This window comes from Thermobia domestica, chromosome 3, assembly GCF_964235325.1.
Source record: "Thermobia domestica chromosome 3, izTheDome1.hap1.1, whole genome shotgun sequence".
NCBI lineage: Eukaryota > Metazoa > Arthropoda > Insecta > Zygentoma > Lepismatidae > Thermobia > Thermobia domestica.
This window is the reverse complement of record NC_137456.1, coordinates 351,597,173-351,622,869: the sequence shown is the minus strand read 5'-3', so window position 1 is coordinate 351,622,869 and position 25,697 is coordinate 351,597,173. Positions and strand designations below refer to the sequence as shown.

At 35.9% G+C, this 25,697-nt stretch overlaps 2 protein-coding genes across 5 annotated transcripts in view; one reads left to right on the top strand and one right to left on the bottom strand.

The window, feature by feature from the left end:
* The window catches only part of l(3)05822 (SH3 domain-containing lethal (3) 05822), a 136,792-nt gene that overhangs the window by 39,736 nt on the left and 71,359 nt on the right, over positions 1–25,697 (bottom strand). The window contains exon 1 of one of the 3 annotated variants that reach the window (XM_081752954.1): positions 18,602–18,747. The exons of 1 other annotated variant lie outside the window; for it this stretch is intronic. In XM_081752954.1, the coding sequence (XP_081609080.1) occupies positions 18,602–18,614 (13 nt within the window). In that variant the 5' untranslated portion in view covers positions 18,615–18,747. Of the gene's footprint in view, positions 1–17,980; positions 18,579–18,601; positions 18,748–25,697 lie in introns of those variants that run through there. One more of the 3 variants, XM_081752955.1, reaches the window with a different exon arrangement.
* LOC145681304 (short coiled-coil protein homolog) overlaps positions 1,662–25,697 on the top strand; it is a 337,128-nt gene continuing 313,092 nt past the window's right edge. Inside the window, exon 1 of one of the 2 annotated variants that reach the window (XM_081752961.1) lies at positions 1,662–1,806. The gene's annotated coding sequence lies outside the window, so the exon portion shown is untranslated. The remainder of the gene's footprint in view (positions 1,807–25,697) is intronic. The other variant, XM_081752964.1, reaches the window with a different exon arrangement.

Sequence of the window (25,697 nt, the reverse complement as noted above, 5' to 3'; positions counted from 1 at the left end):
TAAAACAATAGTTGAGTTCCACAATTTCAACGCCCAACCTAGCCATAATATCCATCAGGAGAGACTTAAGTTAGAAATTTCTGCAGTATCATCGTAAACTCGTGATATATCTATCATTCTCGACTCTGGCTATTGTAAAATGATGGTACTATCTTTACTAGGTTTGTTTCTATTGACAATCGGACCTTACTTAAACAATAGCCCTCATATATTAGAATTTATAACTAACACTTGCACAAGTTCTTGTGAGCCTCTTCATTTACTGGGAATTAAGAAAGATTTTACAAATCTCAGATTCAACTGATATAATTCAAAATTATTCCAGAATAGCCGCCTTTGTTGTTCTGCTGAAAGTTAAGTAACAAATTTTGTCTTCCCTCTGAAGGTTCAACAATTAGGATTTCCACTAAAATACAAATTTAAGATTTAAATCTAAAAATAAATTTAATACGTTATAAAACCCGCTTTAAAATATTTATTCAAATATTTTTCATCATTTGAAGTTATCTGGGAGAAAAATACTATCAGAATTTCCCGCGGAAAAACACTATTTTATGGGTCCATATCAGGAATGTCAAGAATAGACGACGTTTGTCTTTGTTTTGCGTAGATAGTGGGGGGATGCAGCAATGTTTTTATGTGTAACAAGCGCTACCTTGTATAATTGTGGAAGAAGGGGTTGTAAAATCGAACGCTAGAAATTAATCACTTGTAAATGGTTTCATAACCATAGAATTTTTCGCAAAAAATGCGAATTATTGTGGATATTATATAATGATAAAAGACGAAGAGATATGGAAATTTTCGAAGTCCCTCAACTTGGTTAATATTGTCCACACAAAACAAACAAATATTTATCTATTCATTCCAGATGCGTACTTTTAAAATAACATCTTTAAAATAATAATAATAATAATAATAATAATAATAATTGCTTATGCCACTTTTGCGTTGCAATGTGATCCACTAATTTTACGTAGACCAATATGGAATGAGGCCTACGGATTTGATTACAAGTTGGAGGACATTAAAATTTGAACTCCATCACGGTGGTTCGGTTTCTACCTAAAAAAATGTAGGTTTGAATCTTATATAACCTCGGTGCTGAAAAGAAACGCTAAACTTAAACAAACAACGTACTAGACTTTCCATTGCTGGTAGTTTATTTTATTATACCTATATGATATTAGGGTGATTCATGGTGTACATAAACTATACGGACGTTATCGTTGCTATGATATTAGGGTGATTTGTGATGCACATAAACTTTACGTTATCGTTGCTGTGGCAATGACAGACAGTGAATCAGGACTTAAAAAGACTATAGGATAACTATTATCATTATAGCCCAAAGAAAGATTTGTTTTCTTGAATATGGAACGACCTATGAAATAAAAGTCACATCCTAACTCCTTATACATGCTGTAATGGAATAAAAAATCTAATAAAAGTGCAGCTCATCTGACTATTATTGATGAGTACGTAAAATTACATCAACGATTTTAAGACTTCTAATTCTATCTTCTAACACAAATCAATAATTTATTTGCACTCATTTTACTCTATCATAAAGATTCGTGAACGAACTAAATTCTTTAGAATCGATTCAGTCAAATTGTGTGCTTTTGCTCTTTGTACGAGATCTCGATCAACAGTTTACTGCACTGCATGACGGCAGACGATTATTTCCGGATCCAGAAGAATATCGATAAAAAGTGGTTTCTTTATGCTTGTGGGTCGTCACGTTGGGATGTACTTTTGTGGTGTGTGATGTTTTGATTAGAAAATTAAAATACAAGAAGAGCAGTAAGTAGGCAATGTAAAATAGTTATTAAGCAGTTACTCTGAAAAGTTGATTAAATAGCAGGAAACTATACTTCCGTATGTTTAGATAAGCTTTTATTTATTTTAACTTTATACGATAGTTGCAGAAACAAAAAGAAATTGAAAGTAGTTGTACGATTTTGTTAGAAATTTCTGGCAGAACTACATAAAAAAAAAATAAAGAAAAACCTAATACTGGCAGTCAAGTCCATTTATGAACATAGAATAGGGGAGCCCTTTCAGTCAAAACTTCTTGAAGTGGATTGTATATTTAGATTAGATAAACAGAATTTGTATGCTGCTTTTTCTGTATTTACTGAAGTGTTAAGAGAGTGAAAAGTAATACGAATAAAAAATATATGGCTGTGGCACTTAACTGGGATAGATGCCTTAAGATTTTTTTTTTTTTTTTTTATATTAAAAACTATATCTCTGTTTAATTTAATCTAATATAAAGTTTATATTCGGAGTGAATACGATGCACTTTATTATTCTGTTATGCATAGTAGAATGAATTCTTACATTTAACTTTGGGTCAGGAGTTAGAGAAGGGGACCAGAAAGAAATGAATCTAACCTAAAGTACTATACTTTGCCTTACCCTACTCGCTTGGAATTTCGAAAGGAGAAAATTTGATATTTGAGCTGGCCTCTTTCTGTAACATATTACCCTCAACTTTTAATTCACTCTTGTACTTACATAATTTTAGACAGGAACAAGATTTATTTATTTATTTATTTATTTTTAGTACACCCTCTCTAAGGTTTGACACAAGTAACAATTCCTCTTTTTAGCAGTATCAATTTCTTTGTCCTGTATATGAAAAACTCAAGAATTCCTGAAAGTACACTCTTTGTCTATTATTTTGTATTTAAATCCAATCATTTCCTTAAACTTTTAAGTTTCAGTACTGAAAGGAAGTTAATTGATAGTTTCTGTTTACATTGCTTATGCACGGATCAGGATCACAGAGATGGCTGAAATATCGATGGAGTGTTATTTAGTTTTTTGTCGAAATCACTTGGTATTGATTACGGTGCGTTATTTGTAAGTTTGATGTATTCATTCTATAAGGACAGTGTGGACGTATGGCATAAAAACTACAGTGCACAAAACACGAACCAGCTTGTGTTAGGTGTCCACTAAAAAGCACGAATGCTATCTAACAGTCAGGGCAGGAGCATAGAAGAGGGGCCAAGCGGTTAGCGAGGGGGGGTGTCCGTATGGAGCAGGGGCGTCAGCGACGGTGGGTATACACATAAAAACAGGTCGTTTACAACGTCTCACTATAAGTCACAGTACCAGCTCCGGAGCCGTCTGTGGATTTGGGGAAAATACTGAATGCCATCCTATCGATGAAAGTAGATTCGTAAATAGGAACAACGTTTGCGGCGAAAGCTAAGATTTTATTAATTGAATATTCTTTATTCATTTAATAGTCAGGGTTCTGAGAGAATGTTGGAATGACAGGATGTGTTTTTTAGATGAGTGACGGAAGGAGGAGGGGTAATGTATTATCAATGATTTACTTTCACATGCAATCCAAAATTAATCTTTATAGATGCAATCAGTAACGTACACATAATTTCATCAAGGTGGAGGGAGAGAAGGTCGGTCGCCTAAGTTATTTTAAAAACCTATTGCATACTCCATATCCATTGAGGCAAGGGGGTTACTTTGATAGTCTCAGATATTTGGATCGAATTTATGTTAAAATTGAGGACAAAGTAAGAATCCCGGCCCCTCCCCCCCCCCAAAAAAAAAAAGTCCTGCTTCGATATGCCTCGCGCTACATTTTTCACGTGCAATTTCGGCAAAATATTGAAATGCTCTAGTTTTGGAACGATTCAAGATATGTTGTTTCTGTTTGTTTTATTTGAAAGATAATAATTTATTGATTCAAATGCTATCTTCCGTTTCGAAATATGTGTCCAGGTTTTCGTGCTGTTTCCTTCTGTTTTTTTTTTTTTCCTTTTCTTTTAATAAATAAATAAAAGCAAACTTATTTTCAAACATATGCCAATGGCAAAAATTATATTTTACTGTTGAGCGGTACTATACAGTGCTGCATTCCCTGAAAACTGGGTACTTCCACTTCTGAGTTTAACAAATAACTTCCGTAGCTAATGTCTTGATTGCAGTTTTTGTTTTATTTGTAACTTTCATTTTGGTCTCCAAAACCACCAATTTCAAAAACTTTAGAATTTTACAGGAGTTGTGTCTAAGGGTACTCAGATCCTGGAAAGGAGAACAAACCATTTTGGTTCTGGGTATCTTAATATGGTAAATGTTTATTTTTTAGTAATTTAATTACTAAATGAATGTAAAAATCATATACAAATACAAAATAATACTGATCTGCATGTGGTTCTATGATGTCAATATTTTTCTTTCAAATTCTCAACCATATTTCAGGCAAAATTACCTTTCATCGGGATGGTTTTTAGCTTAAATAATATCTTGTTGAAGGTGGATCAAACTGAGATCATCCTCCTTCCTTCCTTTTGCGTTTGCCACTGGATACATACATAGAGTACCTACCAGGGTGGATTGATTTAAATCAGTCTGATTTAAATCACGATTTAAATCAAGATTTAAATCACTTGATTTTTTTAATAAAAATCATTGATTTAAATCGAATTCCGAAATAAATTAATTTAAAGTGAAAATAAGTAAAATCCCGTTTCTGTTTTGTTATTTCGATTATGGAAATTAATAATCATAATACAATGAGACTCAAATATACAGTATAGTATGAAAACAAATGTCATGCAGAGGATGATTAGGGAAAATCCCGTTTTGGACAGGTAACGGAGCAATCCTGCTTCCTTCTTTTCGTAACATTGGGTTTGGGTTTTAAGATCGTTAACTATTCAAACGGGGAAATCACTATCGACATTTAAGACGAAAATTCTTTTTTGTGTGTGTCTGTTTGTTCCTAGATAATAGGGTGTATTTAGAGGGGTCCTATCCTCTCTCCATTTTTGTTTTTTGTTTTATAACTTTAGGAGAAATTTATGTATTTCATACTGCAAGCTAGTTCTGTTTTTTTTTTTTTTTTTTAAATACCCTCCTGCCAAATATAAGTAACTTTTGTGAAAAAAAGTGTCATTTTGATAAACGTTGCTGTACTTTTTCCTTAATGCTTAACCTTTTAAATTATATAATTAAATTATTATATTTAAATTATATTATATTTTTAGGTGATAGGGTAGAATCTTCATTATTCTATTAAAAAGTACCAATAAGGCTTTTTACTTCGTTTTCTTCAAGACTGGAGGCATTCTAGAACACGTTACATATGCTTTCACGCCTTTCTGCGTTGAGGCATAGTGTGTGATGACGTCATGAATTTAAAAAGATGATATTTTTTGTTATGCGTATTATTATTATTATTATTTGGCGGGTTATATTTTGCATTCAGAAGACTGAAAGTTTGCACACTCGTTCAGTGCACCCCTTAATAATTTTCAGATGTTTTCAGATCTCTGTGTGGAAACAGCGGGGTCCAGAGGGGCAAAAATGATTTAAAAAAAGAATATTTTTAACAAAAACAGATTTTTTCGTGATTTTCCCGCCTCAGATGGAGACATATGAATGGTGCCGTTTCAAAGGCTGTTCTATTCTGAAGAAAATGATGGGTACTATGCTCCTAGGATAAATAGGGATGTCTCAGGAAACTGTTATCTGAGATCCTGTTTTATACGGGAATCTGGGGTATTTGGGGAATATTATTTTTCGCGGGCTTACTTTTGCACCTACAAGATTGAAATTTTGCACATTTACTCAGTGCACCCCTCAGTATTTTTCAGATTTGTTTCAGATCTCTGCTTTAAAACAGGGGAGGGGTCCACAAAGGTAATTTAAAAAAAAAAAAAAAGATATTTGTAACAGAAAATTCCTTTTTTTCATGATTTACCCGCCCCAGATACATGATGGGGACATTTGAAGGGACCCGTTTGAAAATTTGTTTTATTCTTAAGAGAATAATGAACAAATCATGATCCTAGGATAAATAGGGATGTCTGAGAAAATTTTTATATTACATCCGGGTCATCGTGGGAATGTTCTTAGCTCATTGTTAAATAATTTCCTCACCCTTACTACTCAAGATAGAAGTTGAAACTTTGTACACACGCTTAGTATTTCCCAGTTGATTTTGAGATCTGTGCGTTAACACAGGGGAATCCAGAGGGGATCAAATTTTTTAAAAAAAAGTATAAAAAAAAAAAAAAAAAGCCGATTACTCTCAAAATTTCCCGCTTCAGAGACATGATAGGGAAATATAATGTTACCGTTTCAAAAGCTGTTCCATTCTAAAGAGAGTGATGTATGTACACCTTGTCTCAAAAAGGTTGAGCGCATTCTTTATTGGTGTTTTGAGGCAAAAATTTTCTAAGTCCAGCTTCGGGTATCTTCGGGAAAAAGTAAGCCAGGTTCGAACCTCCAAGCCAGCCTTTGCAATCGGGAAAAAGTTTGCAGATTTGTTTTTCTTCTTTTAAATATAATAAGACTTGTTACCAAGTGTTTAAAAAAGCAACATTGATTGAAATACTTAATGATACAATATTTCGAAACTTTTTTTTTTTTTAATGTCAGCACATGCTTGTTTGTCATTTAGCTCTCCATACGTAATGGAACATTTAAATACGTTAAAGAATCTTTCCATATGTAAAAGAATGCTCAAAGTTAAGAAATAGAACATAATTATCGCCTGAGTACTAAAATAAAAGTCAAAGTAGAACAGAAACAGCGTTTGTAATGGATATGAATGTCATAATTATCTTGAGATCCGTTATACATCGCTAGAAGCATAATTCTAGAAGTCCTTGTGCTAGCTCATTGGTAAGCTGTCGGATTTCAAATCATAAGGTTGAGAGTTCGAATCCCGTTTAGGTTGATCTTTTTTTTAAAATTATATTTTCCGCAATGCATGAAAAATTATATAAAATAATTACATTAGAATACATAAGTTGTGTATATATAACATAATCATTGCAGAACATAGTAATTATTATGTTTAAAATATAACATCTGAGATAATTTTCACAGTAGGTCGGTATTATATATGAGGATGTAAATACAACTTAAGAAACTTGTTCAATAGCAATAAATAAGTTATGTAGTGTATTTATTTGCATCTATTTGTCATACAGATGTAACTTCTCAATATTCTCATTACAGCATGTCATTTACATTCGTGAAATACAATATATTCCTACGGATATAGAAAGTGTATAAACAGAGTATCCAAAGTCGTATCCTGCTTCAAGACACATAACTTTTCCCGATCCCCTTAACGTCACGGGAAGAAACACAAACTCTCTTTAGAACGGAATGTCGTTACTTAGAGTCTCATTCGAATACGTTGAATATGCTTTTGTGTATTCATCTCTCTCTCTCTCTCTCTCTCTCTCTCTTTCGCTTTGTTTATGTATGTGTGTGTGTGTGTGTTGCGGAATATCCCAAGTTGAATACAACATTTGCCAAGTATATGAGCATCATTGTCATCGAATACCAGAAATTGAAAGTCGTGTTTCTTCAGGTTGGGTTTGCGTGTTCATGTTAGCTCACTGGTAGAGTACGGACTTGACAATAAAGAGGTCTTGAGTTCAAAGCCTACAGCTAGTAATCATTCTTTTGTTAGTAGGATTGCACAGAAATCGGATACAAGGAGTGGTTTATTTCTAGAAATATTTTCAGAAGCGTTTAGGTAGCCCTGAAAAGGGCTGTTTTCGGGAGTTAAGGCGGGGACATTAATATTGTGTCCAAGACCCTTCTGAATTTATTACACGCTCCATTCTTCTGGGCATGGAATCTATTACATGGGTGACAAATCTATCTCCTTCCCCTACCTCCAGCCATGCTTCGGAAACAAGATGCCACAGGTCATCCTGAGTTCTTGGTGGATCTGCCTCAGGCCAACTTTCCCTTAGAGTACGCTTCACTTCTGCCCACATATTTTCCATGAGATTGAGGTCTGCTCCACGAGCGGCCAGTTGATTAAATCAATCTCAGGATGCCCTGCGAACCATTCCTGAATCACACGGGAAGTATGTATTGGCGACTGGTATTGCTGGAACTGAATTACACCATCAGGCTGAAATACTCGTACAGATAGCACCATGATATTACTGATAATGTCTAAGTACTGAGCATTGTCCAGATGTCCTTCAATTCTATGAAGCTGTCCTGCTCCGCGACTGGAAATCCAACCCCAACATAAAATAGATACATGGCCACTGCGATTGCAAGCAGCCACATATCCATGGTCATATCGGGTGACTCTCGGACGATACACAAAACGGCGTCCCTCCTTTGATGTTGTGAATATGGATTCATCTGAGAAAACTACGTTTTCCCAATTGAGACCCACATTCGCCTGTGCAAACGCGAGACGGTAAATTTTGTGGTCGTCTGAGAGTTTTTCCTTCACGGCAGCAACACGGCCACGTAACCTAGCATGACGAAGCCTTCGCAGAGCTGTATGCTTTCTACCAGGAAAGAGAGAAACTTCCCTTAGCTGTCTAGACGTCCTTAGTGGGTCCAACCGGGCTTCGTTTACTAATCTCGCATCTTGGGCTTCGGTTGACACATGCGGACGACCAGGAGATCGTAAATTATCAGTCTGACCTGTAGCACCATATTTCCGAATCCATCGCCTTCCTGTAGAGGCCGGGTCACCTACTCGCCTGCTAGCTGCAGTTGCAGAATAACCTTCCAACTCCCATAAAGTAATTACTGCTGTACGTCTATCCATAGTTACCAATGTTCTGAGCTGTGAGAAGGAAGCAATAGGTAAAAGCTAGTACCTGACGTGTGATTGGTTACTTGCACGACACGCCTATTGTGGGGAACAGCGTTGCCAGATCTAGCATAATGATGCTAGATCTAGCATAATTTGCATGTCTAGCATCTTGCTTTTAGCATCCTGCCCAAATCTAGCACAATTTCAGCAAGTTTATCAGAAAGCCGTAAAACCTGGAGATGAGAAAGAAGTTGGTCGTGGGAAGAAAAAGAACGGCAGAAATGTATCCTCTTCCATTGATTCATACAGTCGGTAAACCATACAGGCAGTCTTATTTTCCGAAGTAAGTTCGAAACGTCTTTGGGATTTTTTGTGGCTCCACCCAGGGTTTTCTAATCCTTTAACTCCGAGGCATGGGCGGAGCCATGGGGGCCATTCTCCCCCCAACTTTTTGACAACTTCGCCATCTTTATTTCTGACTTCATGATCATATTTATTCCTGAAATGACAGCTCCGAGACCGACCAAAAATCTGCCGCCCCCCCCTAGCAGACGATTCCCAACTCCCCTTATGCTGCGAAGTAATTTTCTTTCAAAATATGTAAACAAAAACTTTGCATTCATTTATACGATATATACGCCATTGAGTCTGGCAACGACTGCATTAATTTAGCTGAGTTAAAATTTTGGTGCGTGAAGTATTGCATTCTTGCTCTCTGTGTATTTTAAGTTATGTTATCGTATCTCAACTTCGTTTTTTTAAACTCCTGAATTAGTAATTATGAGGATCTACCATAATTTGACCGAATCTAGCATAAGTTCGATCAGGTTTTGGAATAATTCCGAGCTGTGAGTCTGGCAACGCTGGTGGGGAACGACTTGGTCAACGACTCGCGAAAGAAATCTGAAAATGGTGTGCCGTAATAATAATATCAAAAACAGTTTTTATAAAGGAATATTAATACATACGAAAAGCTGTTTAAAGAATGAATTGTTATACTGACTTTACACGTATAAAAACATATACCAAACAGATTGAGCGATATGATGATAGCTGTTTTGAGACAAACTCTTTCGAAGTCCAACTTCGGGTATCTTCGGAAAACAGTAAACTAAAGCTGCTGGTTCGAACCTCCAAAGCCAACCTTAGTAATCGGGAAACGATGTACAGATATGTTTTTCCTTCTGTTAAATATAATAAGACATGTTGAAATGGTATTAAGTGTAGAAAAAAGTAACATTGAAATACTTAATGATACAATATTTCGAGACTATGTATTCACACTCTCGTTTCGTCATTGTGATTTCCATACGGAAAAGAGCATTTACGTATGAGCTCAGTTATATTTCAGAAGCAGCTTCCGAAAAGCGGTCATGTTAGCTCAGTGGTACACCACCGAGCGTTTAAATCGTGAGTTCGATACCCGTTCAGGTGAAATTCTTTTATGATATTCTACTTTCCTCAATGCATGAAAATTATGTAAAATAGTTACATTACAATTCATCAGTTGTATATATCAGTTGAATATATATATTCATATCATCAGTTGTATATATCAATTGAATATATATATTCATATCATTTCACGACATAAGTAATTCTTATCTTTAAAATATAACATCTGAGGTATTGACAGAACGTCGGTGTGTTATGTGTGAATATTGAATACAAATTTAAAAAATCGTGTAATAGCAATAAATAAGTTATGTAATGTATTTATTTGCAGCTACTTTCATCACAGATAACTTCTCAATATTCGCATTACAGCATTTAGGTAGAGCATATCGAAAATCGGATCGTGGTCCAAGACAAAAAACTAGCTAGCCCCAAACTGTCACGTAAGAAATTCGCGAATCGCAAAAGTAAAGTGAAGAGATTGAGAGCGGTAATTCCTTAATCGCTCTCTCTCAACTCTCTCTTATCTGCATTTATACACATAAAAGTGTATGTATGTATGTTCCAACATAACTCATGTATGCCTAGGGCAGGGTTTCTCAACCTGGGAGTCGCGGCCCCTAGGGGATCGCGAAGATAGGCGGAAGAGATAAATATAGTTAGAATCTAATACCAGAAATTATTTTTAAATATTATTTTTAATTTTGTTCTGGTAGGCATACTTTTGTTTTTTATACACACTGTAAAGAACAATAAAAAATAAGTCTACTGAACATTTTCAAAGGGTGTAGAATTCGTGTTACTATTCGGTTCAAAGTCTTGTCGTCGCGAATTCTGTCGCGAAATTTGAAGCTTAAAATATACAAAACGATAATCATGCCTGTTGTTCTGTATGGTTGCGAAACATGGTCGCTTACTTTGAGGGAAGAACATAGACTGAAAGTATTTGAGAACAAGATCCTTAGACGAATATTCGGACCCAAGAGGAACGGGAATGGGGAATGGCGGAAACTTCATAACGAGGAACTACATAATTTATACGGTTTACCCAACATTGTTAGGGTCGTCAAGTCTAGAAGGCTTAGGTGGACAGGTCATGTAGCTAGAATGGAAGAAAGTAGAAACGCTTTCAAAATCTTGACTGGAAGACCAATCGGAAAACGACCATTAGGAAGACCTAGGCGCAGATGGGAGGACAATATTAGATGGACTTCGCTGAGATACGAATACAAAGTAGAAACTGGATCCAATTGGCTAAGGATAGAAGTCAGTGTAGAGCTTTTGTGAACGCTGCATTGAACCTCCGGGTTCCATAGGCCATAGAGTTAGTTAGTTAGTAGAGTTGTTTAAAAATGAATTTAAATCAAAGAGGTATGATATAAAACTAATGAGAACTGTATATAGAAATACTAGAAAAATACACATGCAACAAAACCTGCACATTGAAATACAATTAAAATTAAAACCTAATGAGACACCTAAGCATGGTGTAATTTCACTAGTTCAGCAATGTCCGGTTCAATCTTCATGACGAACATTATCAAGCCACTTTCAACTGATAAGCGATTTCTTATCTTTGTTTTAATGTTTACCATAAAAAACACACTTTCGCACAAGTACGATATAGCAAATGGAATTATTACTTTTAAAGCAGCAATCCCCAGACCAGGATATTCTTCTCTCCTCATCAGGCAGAACTTGTCCAAGTCTTCGTTACAAAAAACCAGTTGCAAAGACTTGTCGCATGATCATTCTATTATTTGGTCAAGAAGTTGTGGGCTTAGATCGGATACGTTAATGGCCTCTTCAATGAAGGAGTTTAACATCCATCTTGAACCAGCACCTTCGTCGTTGGGAATATTGATATTACAGTTACTGTATCCACTGTCAGTGCCGGGCGCCGAAAAAAGGGGCCACACATTTCGGAGGAAGTGTGTTACTCATGTTAGGAAAGTGCATGTGTACATGGGTAAAATAGAAGGAAAAAACTAATAAAATGTGCTCAAAATTAAGGAAAGGTAGGGTTTATTTTGAAAATGTTATTGAGCTTCGTGCCAACCATGGTGGCGCTTCGTAGCTAGTCTGTCGACGTCACTCATATATACGGTGACATCGTACTATACTCTCGCCCCGGGCGCTGATTTTCCATGGCACTGTTCACTATAAACAAAAAAATGGATTCTACTATTATAGAAATAGGCATGTTAAAAATCCCACACAAGCTTATTATAAAACAAATTATAAAAGGGTCGCTGGCAAGAGCGTGTGATAAAAGGGGATCGTGATAGGAATTAGATTGAGAACCACTGGCCTAGAGTAATTTTAACCACATTTCTTATAGTTTCGAAAAGAGTGTTGTCGGGTTACCTATGGTGAATGGGAGGGGGATACATATAAAAGATTGGTAGAAAATGATCGATATTAGATTCATAGTTTTCGGGGTCGCTTAGATAAATAGTGAGACTTTCAATTTCGCTTAACTCCGATTAAGCTCTCATTAGTAGGGATGGGCACGAACGACTTTTCTTTGAAACTCGACTCGACTCGAAACAGACATCTTTGAGGTCTACTCTTGGACTCGGCGCGAAAAATATCTTCCAACTCGACTCGGATTAGAGTCAAGTCGAACCAAAACGAGCAAAATCCTGTGTGTAGTCCTACCTGGACAATACATAGACAATAATTATTCTATCATCAATTATACTACTATTACTACAAATAATAATAATAATAATAATAATAATAATAATAATAATAATAATAATAATAATAATAATAATAATAATAATAACAATAATGATAACAATAATGATAATAATAATAATAATAATAATAATAATAATAATAATAATAATTATTATTATTATTATTATTATTATTATTATTATTATTATTATTATTATTATTATTATTATTATTATTATGACAACACCGTGTACAAACATGAACAATAGATGGTTAGTAAAGGAATACTAAAAGCTAGTTGACTGCCGACGTCGGTAGTCATGAACTCTACAAGGCAAAGACATCGTTCATCACTCTAAGCTGTAAGCGTCGGTGGACTACAGATGGTCAACTATTGACCTCTCGCCAGAAATTGGTGGCCCCGCAGCGACGATCCGTGGTGGCCCAAGTTTCATTTTGAAAACTTTACTACCAGCAGCAGAGACGCGATGAAACGCCAACGAACCACAAAATTACTCTCCCAAAATATGTCAAAATGCCTATATGTGTGATTTGTTTATATTTAGGTGAATCAAAAAACACAAAACAAATACCCGGGGTGGACGCAAACTATCAATATTACGATTACTAGGCACGTGTTCTTCTGACTTCCCCACGGAAACGATCATAAAAAGCTTGGTTGTTGAAGGATAAATCATTGACGTCTTAATTTAGCCAATCAGACAAACCCCTACATCTCGAGTTCTAGAAGGTGATACCGTGAACCGTTTCAGATTTATTGCTTCCTGGTGGAGTACTATCCATGAGCAAAATTTGAGCATAATAGCCGACATGCATCTTCGGTGCCTCTTATCTTTAGTACAATTTTAACCAGAGATGGTGTGGGTCAATGAAAATTTGATCCACGACCCACCATGACCCACTATCACCCACCACCCAAATGCCCCATTGGCCCACTCTGATCTATCAACCATCGTGATCCACTCTGGCCCACCACCAACTATGAACCACTCTGAACCATTGTGACCAACTCCGACCCACCAAAACCCATCGACATCAACTCTGACCGATGGCCCACGTCCTCCTCTCCATTGGCTAAAGAGGTTACACTTGTAATAAAACAAGACTGTGAAATTATCACTTATCGGAGTTTGAATTTCTACCGTTAATGGCTCAAGCACCTCTCTGTTACAATACTGGTGGGTCTGACCTTTACGATATATAATGGCAAAGTGTTTCTCATCTTCCAAATTAAAATGAATTTAAATTTATCATATATAATTATTTCTTTGTTGCCTTACAGACACATTTCAGTAGAAAATAGGGTGAAATTTGAAAGTTTCAAATCAAGGAAAAGTAGACCAACGTAAAAAAAACAGAGAGAGAGAGAGAGAAACTAATTTTCTATATAATTAAGCATGCCGTACTAATTGAAAATGCCCATGTAATTAAGTTTAGAATACAAATTTTATGGCCATTTTTCTCTAACTTTATGGCTTGATTGCCTTATGCTCGGAACGCTCCATATATTAAACACCAGCTTCAGCAATTATAAATAGAAAGCAGTGGGTATAAAATTCAAAAAGAACTTTAATTTGCATTACTCAATCTGTTTCTCAACTAATATCAATCGTTTTCGATTATTTTTACAAATCAACCCACTACCAATTTCCAATATATAGAAAATGCACCCCCGTCCCCCCGCTCATAAAAGATAATTTTAAAAAATGCCAGGACATATTCTCTTTATTTTTAATAAAGAGTTATATGCTGAATTTCAGCTCTCAGTTGAACGGCTTGTGAGATACTCAATTTTTCGCTCATGTGGTTCGGATTCCACGTTAATCAGTAGGTCCACGTCTCATATAGCCTCGTTGCTGAAAGGGACGCTAAACTCAACTCAACTCAACTCAATTTTTCGCAAAAATTCGGACTTCTACTCCCCCTAAGGATATGTATTATAATGAAAGTGACACGCGTATGATAACTTCCCAGTTGGGATTGGAGCCTGATTATATACCAAACGTCAATTTATTTGACTTTGCAATTTGACCGTGATGATTACGCAGACATAGTTACTTTCAATTTTTTATGATACATATCCTTATTTCATATGTTACAGATGATTCAAAAATACTTTTTCAAGCAGTTAGCTCCTCTAGAATCTCACAGGCTGCATTCCAAAATCCAACTCCTACTATCCTATGACAATCCAAAAGTGACTGAACTGTTTTTATTAGGAGCAAATGACAAAAGAAAAATGGAGATCTTGAAAGTAAAATGTAGAAAAGCTCGGTGCCCCCAATAACTACATATTTCTCCGCCCCTTCATCCCGAACTTAAAAATAAAACTTAATTCGAATATGGTTAATTAGTGAATTTATTACAGTTAAATTCCACTCACTACATGCTACAGCTACAACTATGTAACAAAAAATAACAACTGTGAAACATGTTCTGAATTACTATTAGATTTCTTACGCTATTATTAAACATATTAGAATAGTAAAAGAGGATTGTTCGTGAAATAGTATATTTTCTCTTGATTTATAACTTTTTCATACGGAAAAAAATAAAATATTATTCAAGTTTTAAACTTTGCACTCTGCAAATATGTTGCCCTCTAGGCAATGGGACTAATGTGAAATGTGGACTATTGTGGACTAATGGGAAATGCTGCACTGTTAGCGGCGCTGAAAACTTACGATTCGATTCTAATATCGAATGATTTCGATATCTTTATGTCGCTACGTAACCACCCTGGGTGCTAATGGGAGCTTAGTTGGACTTGAATTGAAAGTAGAAACATTCACCTAAGCGACCACGAAACTATGGATTCGATACTAATATCGACCCGTTTCTAGCATTTTTTATATGTATCCCGACAGTACTCTTTTTCCAGACTGTAAGAAATATAGTTAAAATTGCTCTAGATATATCAGAATTATGTTGAAATACACACATAAATCCACTTTTATATTCTGTATAAATAGAGAGTGAGCGAGCGAGCGAGCGAGAGAGAGCGACTGAAGGCATCACCATTTCCACATTGCAAAAGCATATATCAGGAATTGAATTGAAAATCTATGTAAAGACTTTCTGCTGTGGCATGCTTCATAAGGACAATTCCAGTCTACTCACGTGACCTTTGGGGTTCATGAATTTTTTTGTGAGCGTTCCGACTTTGGATTCTCTGTTTATACCTTCTGTTTATGCATCGAATAACTTTTCAAGAACATAAATGACATTCTGTATTATGAATGTTGAGAATTACCCTCTATATGACAAATAGCTGCAAATAAATACACTACATGATTTATTTATTGCTATTGAACGAGTTTCTTAAGTTGTATTTACATCCTCATATATAATACCGACCTACTGTGAAAATTATCTCAGATGTTATATTTTAAACATAATAATTACTATGTTCTGCAATGATTATGTTATATATACACAACTTATGTATTCTAATGTAATTATTTTATATAATTTTTCATGCATTGCGGAAAATATAATTTAAAAAAAAAGGATCAACCTAAACGGGATTCGAACTCTCAACCTTATGATTTGAAAACCGACAGCTTACCAATGAGCTAGCACAAGGACTTCTAGAATTATGCTTCTAGCGATGTATAACGGATCTCAAGATAATTATGACATTCATATCCATTACAAACGCTGTTTCTGTTCTACTTTGACTTTTATTTTAGTACTCAGGCGATAATTATGTTCTATTTCTTAACTTTGAGCAATCTTTTACATATGGAAAGATTCTTTAATGTATTTAAATGTTCCATTACGTATGGAGAGCTAAATGGCAAACAAGCATGTGCTGACATTAAAAAAAAAAAAAAAAAAAAAAAAAAAAAAAAAAAGTTTCGAAATATTGTATCATTAAGTATTTCAATCAATGTTGCTTTTTTAAACACTTGGTAACAAGTCTTATTATATTTAAAAGAAGAAAAACACATCTGCAAACTTTTTCCCGATTGCAAAGGCTGGCTTGGAGGTTCGAACCTGGCTTACTTTTTCCCGAAGATACCCGAAGCTGGACTTAGAAAATTATTGCCTCAAAACACCAGTAAAGAATGCGCTCAACCTTTTTGAGACAAGGTGTACCATGATCCTAGGATAAATAGGGATGATGCTGTAGCTGCTTGACTGAAAGTCTATAATTTACGTTTAAAAGGAGCCATAATTTAAAAGGGTTAAGAAACATTGTTTGGGATTGATATAGGTTAACGATTGGGGATAATTCAAAATTCAACCCCAATACTTTCACTTAAATGGCATAATTAGCATTTAATACTAATTCCTAATGCTTTTTCTTCAGTTCGCGACTTGCATTATACGAGGAGAAAGATTTGATTTAAATCAAAAAAATCGATTTAAATCAAAAAAATCAACAAAAATGATTTTTTTTAAAAAAATCATGATTTTTTTCCACTCTGTAAAGAACTAGTGAAGGAGTTCATAAGGTGATTATGAAAGTGTCGCAAAGATCTGCCACACACAAGACGTGTTTTCATCCACATGAACAGTTCTCTATCATCGTTTATGAATTTACCCACCGTCGCTAACGTGCCTGTACAAGCTGACTCGGTTAGATAGCAATCGTGCTTACTAGAAGCCACTTACCACAAGTCGGTCGGGTTTTATACCTAGCCCTCCTAAAATCTATCTACACCGAGTAAGCAACATCTAGCTTAATGAACATTTTCAAAGGCAATAAGAGTGCATTTCGTACTAAGAGAAGATACGTAAGTGTGCCCTCTAAAAAAGGATAATACCGTGAACGAAACGTAACGTAACCTTACTTAAACCAATCAGCCAAAATTGGCAATACGGTAATAGTTAAGAACAGCTACTTCTCATCTCCCATGCACGAGGATACATCTTACTGTTGCACTACCGAAACACCCTGAGTACAAGGGCAAGAACTCAGTCTATTACCTACTTTTTAACATCCTAGGCAATACCTTCGGCGGGCGATTTGCAATTTTTAATCAGACACTGTTGTTCATTATATGGCGGGGCCTAACTTAACAAATTAGCCTCGACGTATTACTTCAGATAATTATATTTTTTAAAGACTAATTCTATTGTCGTAGAGGCATGAGTAGACAGCTTTTAATGCGACTAGCAGATACGACTGCCTTCTATTATTTTAAAACTCGGAAAAAGGGATAAAATTAAGTTATACAAAAGACTAGGAGGAAAATTCACAAAGTTAATTCTACATATACTGTGGCGTGTGCTAATTACTCTGTCGATTACTTAGAAGTCACACAGTCATAGTAGCTATAATCCGAATAGATTACATACCTAAGAAGAAATTTCACTTGAATATCACTGATATTGGAATATCACAATCACTTAATTTCCGAATTTCGTTACGAACCACCATATAAAACACAGATTTAAATCTACGGATTGCACATTCACTTCCGAGTCACATTCCCACACATGTTACTTCGCATTCCAATTACATATGTTCTCTATTCATGTATTTACATTGTTCCGTTTATCATGCTTTTGATACAGTTGAAGATTCCATCATTTAAAAAGACCTGCGTTCGCGCATTAGGTCAGGTCATGATTTCCTTATTCCTTTGTGCAATTATTCCTATTTATTACACTGAAACAACATTTTAGTTTTAAAATTTCTTTGCATGAACCTTGTTGCGAAATGGCATTAAAATAACTATTTTCCAGTATATACATTTCTTCACTTCCGTAACAGACAGACATTTAAAATCCATTTGTCCTCGACACAGATGTGACCACTTTTTTAATTGTTTGTAAATACGTTGTTTCTTCACTTGCTTCCCATCGTACATATTCCCACTATCACTCACAGGAAAGATTCACTCAATCAGCTCTATGTTCTATGAATGCCAAAGCAAAATTTGCAAGTAATGATTAAATTCATTGTTCTTTACTCACCTGTTGCAGCCATTCCCGTAGTACTACGCACTGCATTTGTTCTTTCTCCCCTTCTGCCCCCTCACACTTCACTCGTCGTTGTTTTGGCCAGAGGCTCGAAAAGCGCTGCCATCTATTGGTTGCTTTTGAAAACTTAATTCCGTTGAGTTAAATTTCAGCAGATTAAAATCGTGAATCGTGACGGAACCGTTACTCAGATTGAGGTGGAAAAATGGAACAATTCAAAAGTTTAACATTGGCCTGCTCAAAGAAAGAACTGTATCTTTTTATGACTGCAAAATTATACAAGGAATGTATAATGAATTAATTATCTACGAATATCATTTTTTTGTACAGTACCGCTGTGGCGATGCATGAATTTTTAATTCTTTGTCTACAAAAGAATATTTTTTTTCTTTTAAAAGCAAATTGGAAAACAGTATTACGAAGGAATTTCGGGAGAATGCTATAGACTTCTCTTTGCATTTACGAATAAATGGTTCATTACAACAATGGTTCTCAATTTTTTTTTTACTTACGGCACACTTACTGAAGGTCTAGGACACAGTGACAGACTTGTTTGATATTTTTTATTATAAATAATAATAATAATATCTATTATAATAATGAAACCTATTACTTTTATAATAATTTTATGTAGCAAGCACTGAATATTATTGCTCCCGCTGGAGGTGTTGACTGGTACAATCTGTCTCGATTTTAACTACTCTTCATGATTTTTAAGTTCTAAAATTTCATGATACACCTTATGGAACTGCGTGACACACCAGTGTGTGACGACACATCGGTTGAGAACCACTGCATTAGAATCACACAGTAAGACTTTTAAGATTGCGTTGTTAGTTCGTCCGTCCGTTACCCCATGAACCCCAGCCGGGAACCGAATTTGGGTCTCCCACGCCAAAGGCGCGTACGCTAACCGCTTAGCCACGAAGGAACTCACAATTGATAGAGTATCACGTTTAACAATAATATGACATTTATGTTACAGTACCTTAACAATAACTTTACTTTTACTATAATACATATTTTTCATTTTACTATTAATTGGACAATGCAACTATCAATATAAGATGTTCCTTTGTGAGTACTGCTTTGCTTGTATTTATTTATTAGCGAAGGGACAGGAGCACAGTTTTTCATTGCAGAAGATCTAGAAACAAATGCCAGTAGATCACGCAGAATATTTGTCCATGAGACACTCTGCCCGTTTGCGCCCTACTTCTGCTGGTGGTTACGACTTAAGTAGGATTGCAAACTCGATTCTACACGTCTCGTAAGGCCTTTGAGTTGGACTGATATCACATACATGATTTCTCGGAATGTCAGAAATCTTTTTTTTCTTTTGTACTTTTAATTATTTGATTGTTCAAGGTGCGAGGTCCGCACGGGCCGGAATTTTTAGCCCAGGCCCAACCCGGCCCATGAATTTATAATGTGAGGCCCGACCCGAGTCCGAAATATGTTTTAGCATTTAGGCCCGAGCTCATGTGATAATCAAATGAGCCCGAATAAGTCCGAATTACAGAAACATAATAATTAACACAAAATTGTATTTTTGTTTACAGGAATTATTGGTTTAATTTTGCAGTTCTGTTTTAGAAGTTCTCCAGAAAGAACGGTCCAATAAATATCTTTGTACAGTATATTTACATAGGCCCGAAAAGGCCCAACAAATATGATTATATATTTAAAAATTTACGGGCCGAGCCCGGTGCGGGCCCGAAGTGATATATGCTTTGTAGGCCCGAGCTCGTGCAGACCTGCAAGGTGCGTACCACGGAGGGGATATGAAGCAAAGTGTATCGTTGAAATTTAGGGAAGATAAAAAAAATAGACATTAAATATTAGTAAGACATTTAAATAAACAAATATAATGTATAGAAAAACAATATTTAAATCAAAGATCTACGTGTTGTGAAGCGTGGAAGGGAGGCGTTGGAGGTGAAAATCATTGACATTTTAAATGTAGATGTTGTTTCGATTTAGCAGCACATTTGGTAGACCCAAGGTTGGCTAATGGTTGATATGGTTGAGGATTAGTAATTGCAATAGTAAAATTGAAAACTCCGTTTGAGCAATGTTGTTTGAAATGTTTGTTGGCAGACTAACAATTTGCCATCATTTGTTTACGAGCTTTGATCTTGTATTCCCAACGGCAATTTCAACTATTTCGTAGGATTTACGTTGGCAAATGCTCGCCAAAGACACCAAATTGCAACGAAAGACCAACATTGCCTGTTGAATGGAGTACCGTTTCCCACTGTTGGGCCTAGGATAGGGGACCCATATAAAGGTGAGTTAGTGAGATTTTAGAGATGAGTACTCCTGAATTACGTCATCATCAGTAGTCATTTGTTTTGTATCGATTTTAAATCCTGTTCATGTTCTGTTTAAAACATGATCATACTCTTCCACCATTTACGAGGTTAAGTCAAAAATTATCCTTAATTTTGACGTAACTCTTCTTGCATTCTTTACATTGACCTCGTTTATTTTATTGTTATGTTGTTGTGGTCACGCTATGAAAGTTTGATCGTAATTCCTCCATTTGTCTTCCTTTCGTTGCAGATAGATCATGGCCGCTCCATTAGAAGTTTGCACCAAAAAGGAACAACGAGCAGTGATTCTGGTTTTGTGGTCGAAAGCAGGGGCGGACTGGCCAAGGCCGCAATCACGGCTTAGGCCCTCAGAAACAATTAATGAAAACAATAAAGAAAGAAAGAGAAAGAGAGAAAAGCTAAAACAGAAGAAAGCTAAATAATTCAGTAGATCACTGGTTATTACACTGAGAAAAAAAATTGTAGGTGGCATACTTAAAAAGATAGGTTACATGCGTAATTCCTGTAGTTTTTGGACTTAACGTACACCAAACGTATAACTGAAAACGCATGTTTTATAATACTTTCTGTATAAGTGTTCCATCTATACGTACTTTCTGTATGAAACAATGTAGGCGGTCAGGATCTCACATACAAATGGACGTATATAGCATATAGCTGACGAAGGTAACATAAGTATATACATGTGATATACGGAAAACTGTTAGATGTCATACATCCTGCAACGGCATGATGTAACATCAAACGGCAGTGCCTATGTATCATACGGATAACGTATGCTCCGTATTGATTTCTATAGTAAGCAAGAGGATACCGTATATTTGTACAATATACCGCTGTCCGGAGAACGGATTTTTCTCAGTGTATGCTGTCAACACACACCACTCTTCCATCCTTCCATCAGTAAGTTAACTTTTTTAATAGGTCCCTTTTGTTACTGGATTTATGACTAGGCCCATCTTTCACTATGATCTTTTATTATTGGAAACTGTGATTTAGTTTGTGCCTGGGACCTTGGGCTCTTCTTTCAAGATATTGGGCAGTTGGGACCCTTCGCTCATTACATTGAGCAGTTGGGGCCCATTTCTCATTGTGTTAGGCAGTTGGGGACCTGACCTCTTTTTCATTATGTTGGTCAATATGTTATTACATTGGGCAGTTGGGGCCCTTTTTCATTATCTTGGGCAATATTTCATTACATTGGGCAGTTGGGGTCCTGGGCCCTTTTTTCATTATGTTGGGCCGTTGATACCCTTTCATCGTTAAAGACTGAGGCCCATATTTAAGCACAGGTTGATTGGTCCTTTATGGATGTTAACACATCTTGCAGGTCTATATTTGATATCTCAAAATTGAAAAAACAGCGCATTTTTTTAAAAATGTATTTACTTTTGCCTAGTCAAAATATCAAGTTCATTTAGAACATAAAACATGCTTCGTTGTTTGAATTATCCGTTGGAGCTTATGCTACAGTGTTGACATGGAATTTATTTTTCGCCAGCATAAGTACCATAATTCTATCCAGCTCTGGAATAAAAGTGTTCTATCATAATCATGTCCAGTAGGCGATAATGCCAATAAAGTACGAGATTGATGGTGTAGGTACACATAGTTACTACAGTAGACCCAAAACAACATGATTGCTAATCAGAAGACAATGGACACCGTTTTAGAGTAGTGTCTGCAGTGAGCAATGCTTCTTCCTTAGCGACCAAGTTATTATTTTTGCGTCTACTGTATGAAGTTGATCCATGTTACATTACGAAAACTTCAAAAAGTTGGTGCAACACGATGGTGGAGCAAAAAACAAGGCACTGAATGGGATAATAATTGACACTAAAGAGTTTCACTACGAAACAGAAAGCCAAGACGAGGACGACTGTCCATTATCATCAAGATTTCTTACATTTATACTGTTCCTCAATGATGTTGTGCAGCACAGGCGCTTTGATGCAAAATCAAAATTTCAAGCTAAGATTTTGCTGAATAAATGGACAGAATTTAACACTATAATGACGTGCTCTTTATATCAGGACTTGTTTACAGAAACGAAGCTTGTTTCAAAATACCTGCAGTCTCACGGATTGGACTATCTTACGGCCTGAAGACTTGTAGACAATTTGCAGCAGCAGTTTCAGAAGAAAATAGAGACAAAAGATGTCTGTTTAATGCTTTACGAAAATACTTTGTGAGAAGATAAATTAAACAACTTTGGCAATCTGGTATAGAGATAGAAATGGAAGAAGACTTTCCGCCCAGAAGGATCTCAAAGAAGAAGAAAATGCCAGGATAGCTTGCCGCAGGTGAACTGGGAAGAACTTAACTATAAGTGGATATGATTTATTCAGAATAGAAAACTTCAGTGTAGGCACGTAGCCAGGATTTCGTAAAGGGTGTGTGTGTGACATGAAATACCATGGTCATTACACCAGGGGCTCGATCATTCTAAACTATTTACTGGCAACATATATTGGTTCGTTTAGCCAAGATTTCGTAATGGGGGGGGGGGGTAGTTGACATGAAACACTCTGGTTATCACACCAGAAGCTCGATCAATCTAAATTGTTTTATGGCAACTGGTTTCTTAGCACAATAAAATGAGGATATGTGAGTAATTACTTAATAGAAAACTACGAAGAAATCTCGAGTAAAAGAATAAAAAAAAAGTATTGAAAAGGATTTTACAAATCTACGTTCCTTCCTCTGTTCATTCAAATAACAATTTTCCTTTCATTATGAGCTCAACTATTATAGAAAAGTACATATTCAATAATGTCTTGTAAAATATTTTACAATATCTGTGTTCGTACCTCTGTTGAATCAAGTGTTAACAGAACTTTCTTTCCACATAACTTTTTTGTTTTCATTATTCCGTCAACTACTGTCTGTTTCAAATTACAAGTTAAAGGAGCAGTAGAAAACTGTTTCTGAAATAACATGTTTGATACTGCAGAAAAGCGATGACGAAAAATTATGATTAAAAAAATATCCACACTGTTACAGAACGGTACTATGCTTTCGAAAGCTTGAAATCTCCCTGACTAGTAGCAGAAATTCTGAGAATTCCGTAACTTTTCTAGAAATTTCAAATTCCCTGACTTTTCCAGGATCTCTCGCTCATTTGCCATCATATATTGCAAGAAATACAAATCTCATAAGAAAGTGTAACCAAAAGCTAGCTGTAGCTTTTTATTTTTAACGCTGATTCTTCTTTTTCTCGTTTCTTTTTGTTTCATCCTTACTTAATTTTTTCATTTCTGGTTTCGAAGGGGATCCGGACCCTCCTTGGCTACGTGCCTACTTCAATGAAATTCTGAATATAGCTGTAAAATGTATCAGTGATAGATTTCAGCAGCCAAAAGACTTACTGTGTGCACTTCAAATGTCGAATCCCAAGTACTTTCTGGAAATCAAGGAGAATGGTATGCATGCAGGAGCTTTCAGAGTTGTTGAAAAAAAAAAAACTAAATATAAAACAGGAGGAAATATGCAGAGATCTCGTGTATAACACTCTGTTACAAAACGTTCTGCTTTTTGATGATCCTGAAGAGAATGATGCCAGTGAATCCGTAGAAGAAGAAGATGATGATGATTGTGCGCCTGAGCCTGCTATGCGAGATGGAACATCTTTGAACGGTATTCACGGCAAGAGTAATAATGATACTGCAAACACCTTTTGTAAAAGTTGTTTGTTAATGTGCAGAGAAAATTTTGTACCAATTTCTATATACAAATATGTGTTATCTTTACCATGCACTCAAGTGGCAAGTGAAAGGTGTTTCTCAGAGTTAAAGTTGGTGAAAACAAATCTCAGAGCTAGTTTGTCAAAAGACATTTTGAACACATTTTTACTAATGAGTATGGAAAGAGACATGTTGAATTTAGCGCCCGAGGACGAAGTTATTCACGAACTCTGCAAATCATCATCTAAACTGAGAAGAATCTTAACTTCTTAAGATTATAAGTTGTTTAGTGTTTCAGCAGTGTTTTCCATTTTCAGTAAAACTGTCGTGTTCATTCCACAGTCAACAGTAAGCTGTCTTGTTCATTGCACAGTAAAATGTTATTGGCTATTATTTGTTTAGTGTTTCAGCTACTATATGGTAATGCAGTAATAATTATAAAATATTCTCTCGAGAGTTTATGTTTCTGGAAATCGTGTGCTTTGCTGTTTGATTAAAACTTGAAGTGACATCAAATTTCCAATGACCAATGATAAATCATAGCTTGCAAAAACTACCAAGTAACAACGAATTTACAACTGCATTACGCGATGGCTCATCTCAGACGCTATTGTAGAAATTGGTCTTATAGTCTGAGGGCCCTTCTTGGTAACCGCGGCCTAGGCTCTAATATAGGCAATTCGCCCCTGGTCGAAAGGTGTATCAAAAAAAAATGAAATGAAATCTTTAAGTTTTACGTCCAACGGTTATGCCGGTTAGGCTAAAGGAGACGGTGATAATGAGAAATGAGTGAAATGGTGGAATGAAGAAAGTGGGAGGAAACGGGAGAACCCCGAGAAAACCCACGAGCACGGTGTTTGTCCACCACAAAGTCCACACGGCGCGAGCTGGGATCGAACAAAAGGTGTATCAAGGCCTGGAATCCAGCAAAGTCTTGCGGCACAATACGGGAACAGTGTCTTGCCGCAACGGAGTGTCTACGAACGCATTAAAAAATTAAAAAATGATCAACAAATGTTATGCATGAGGAAGGAGCCAGACAAGCATCTACGATCACAAATGATGACAATA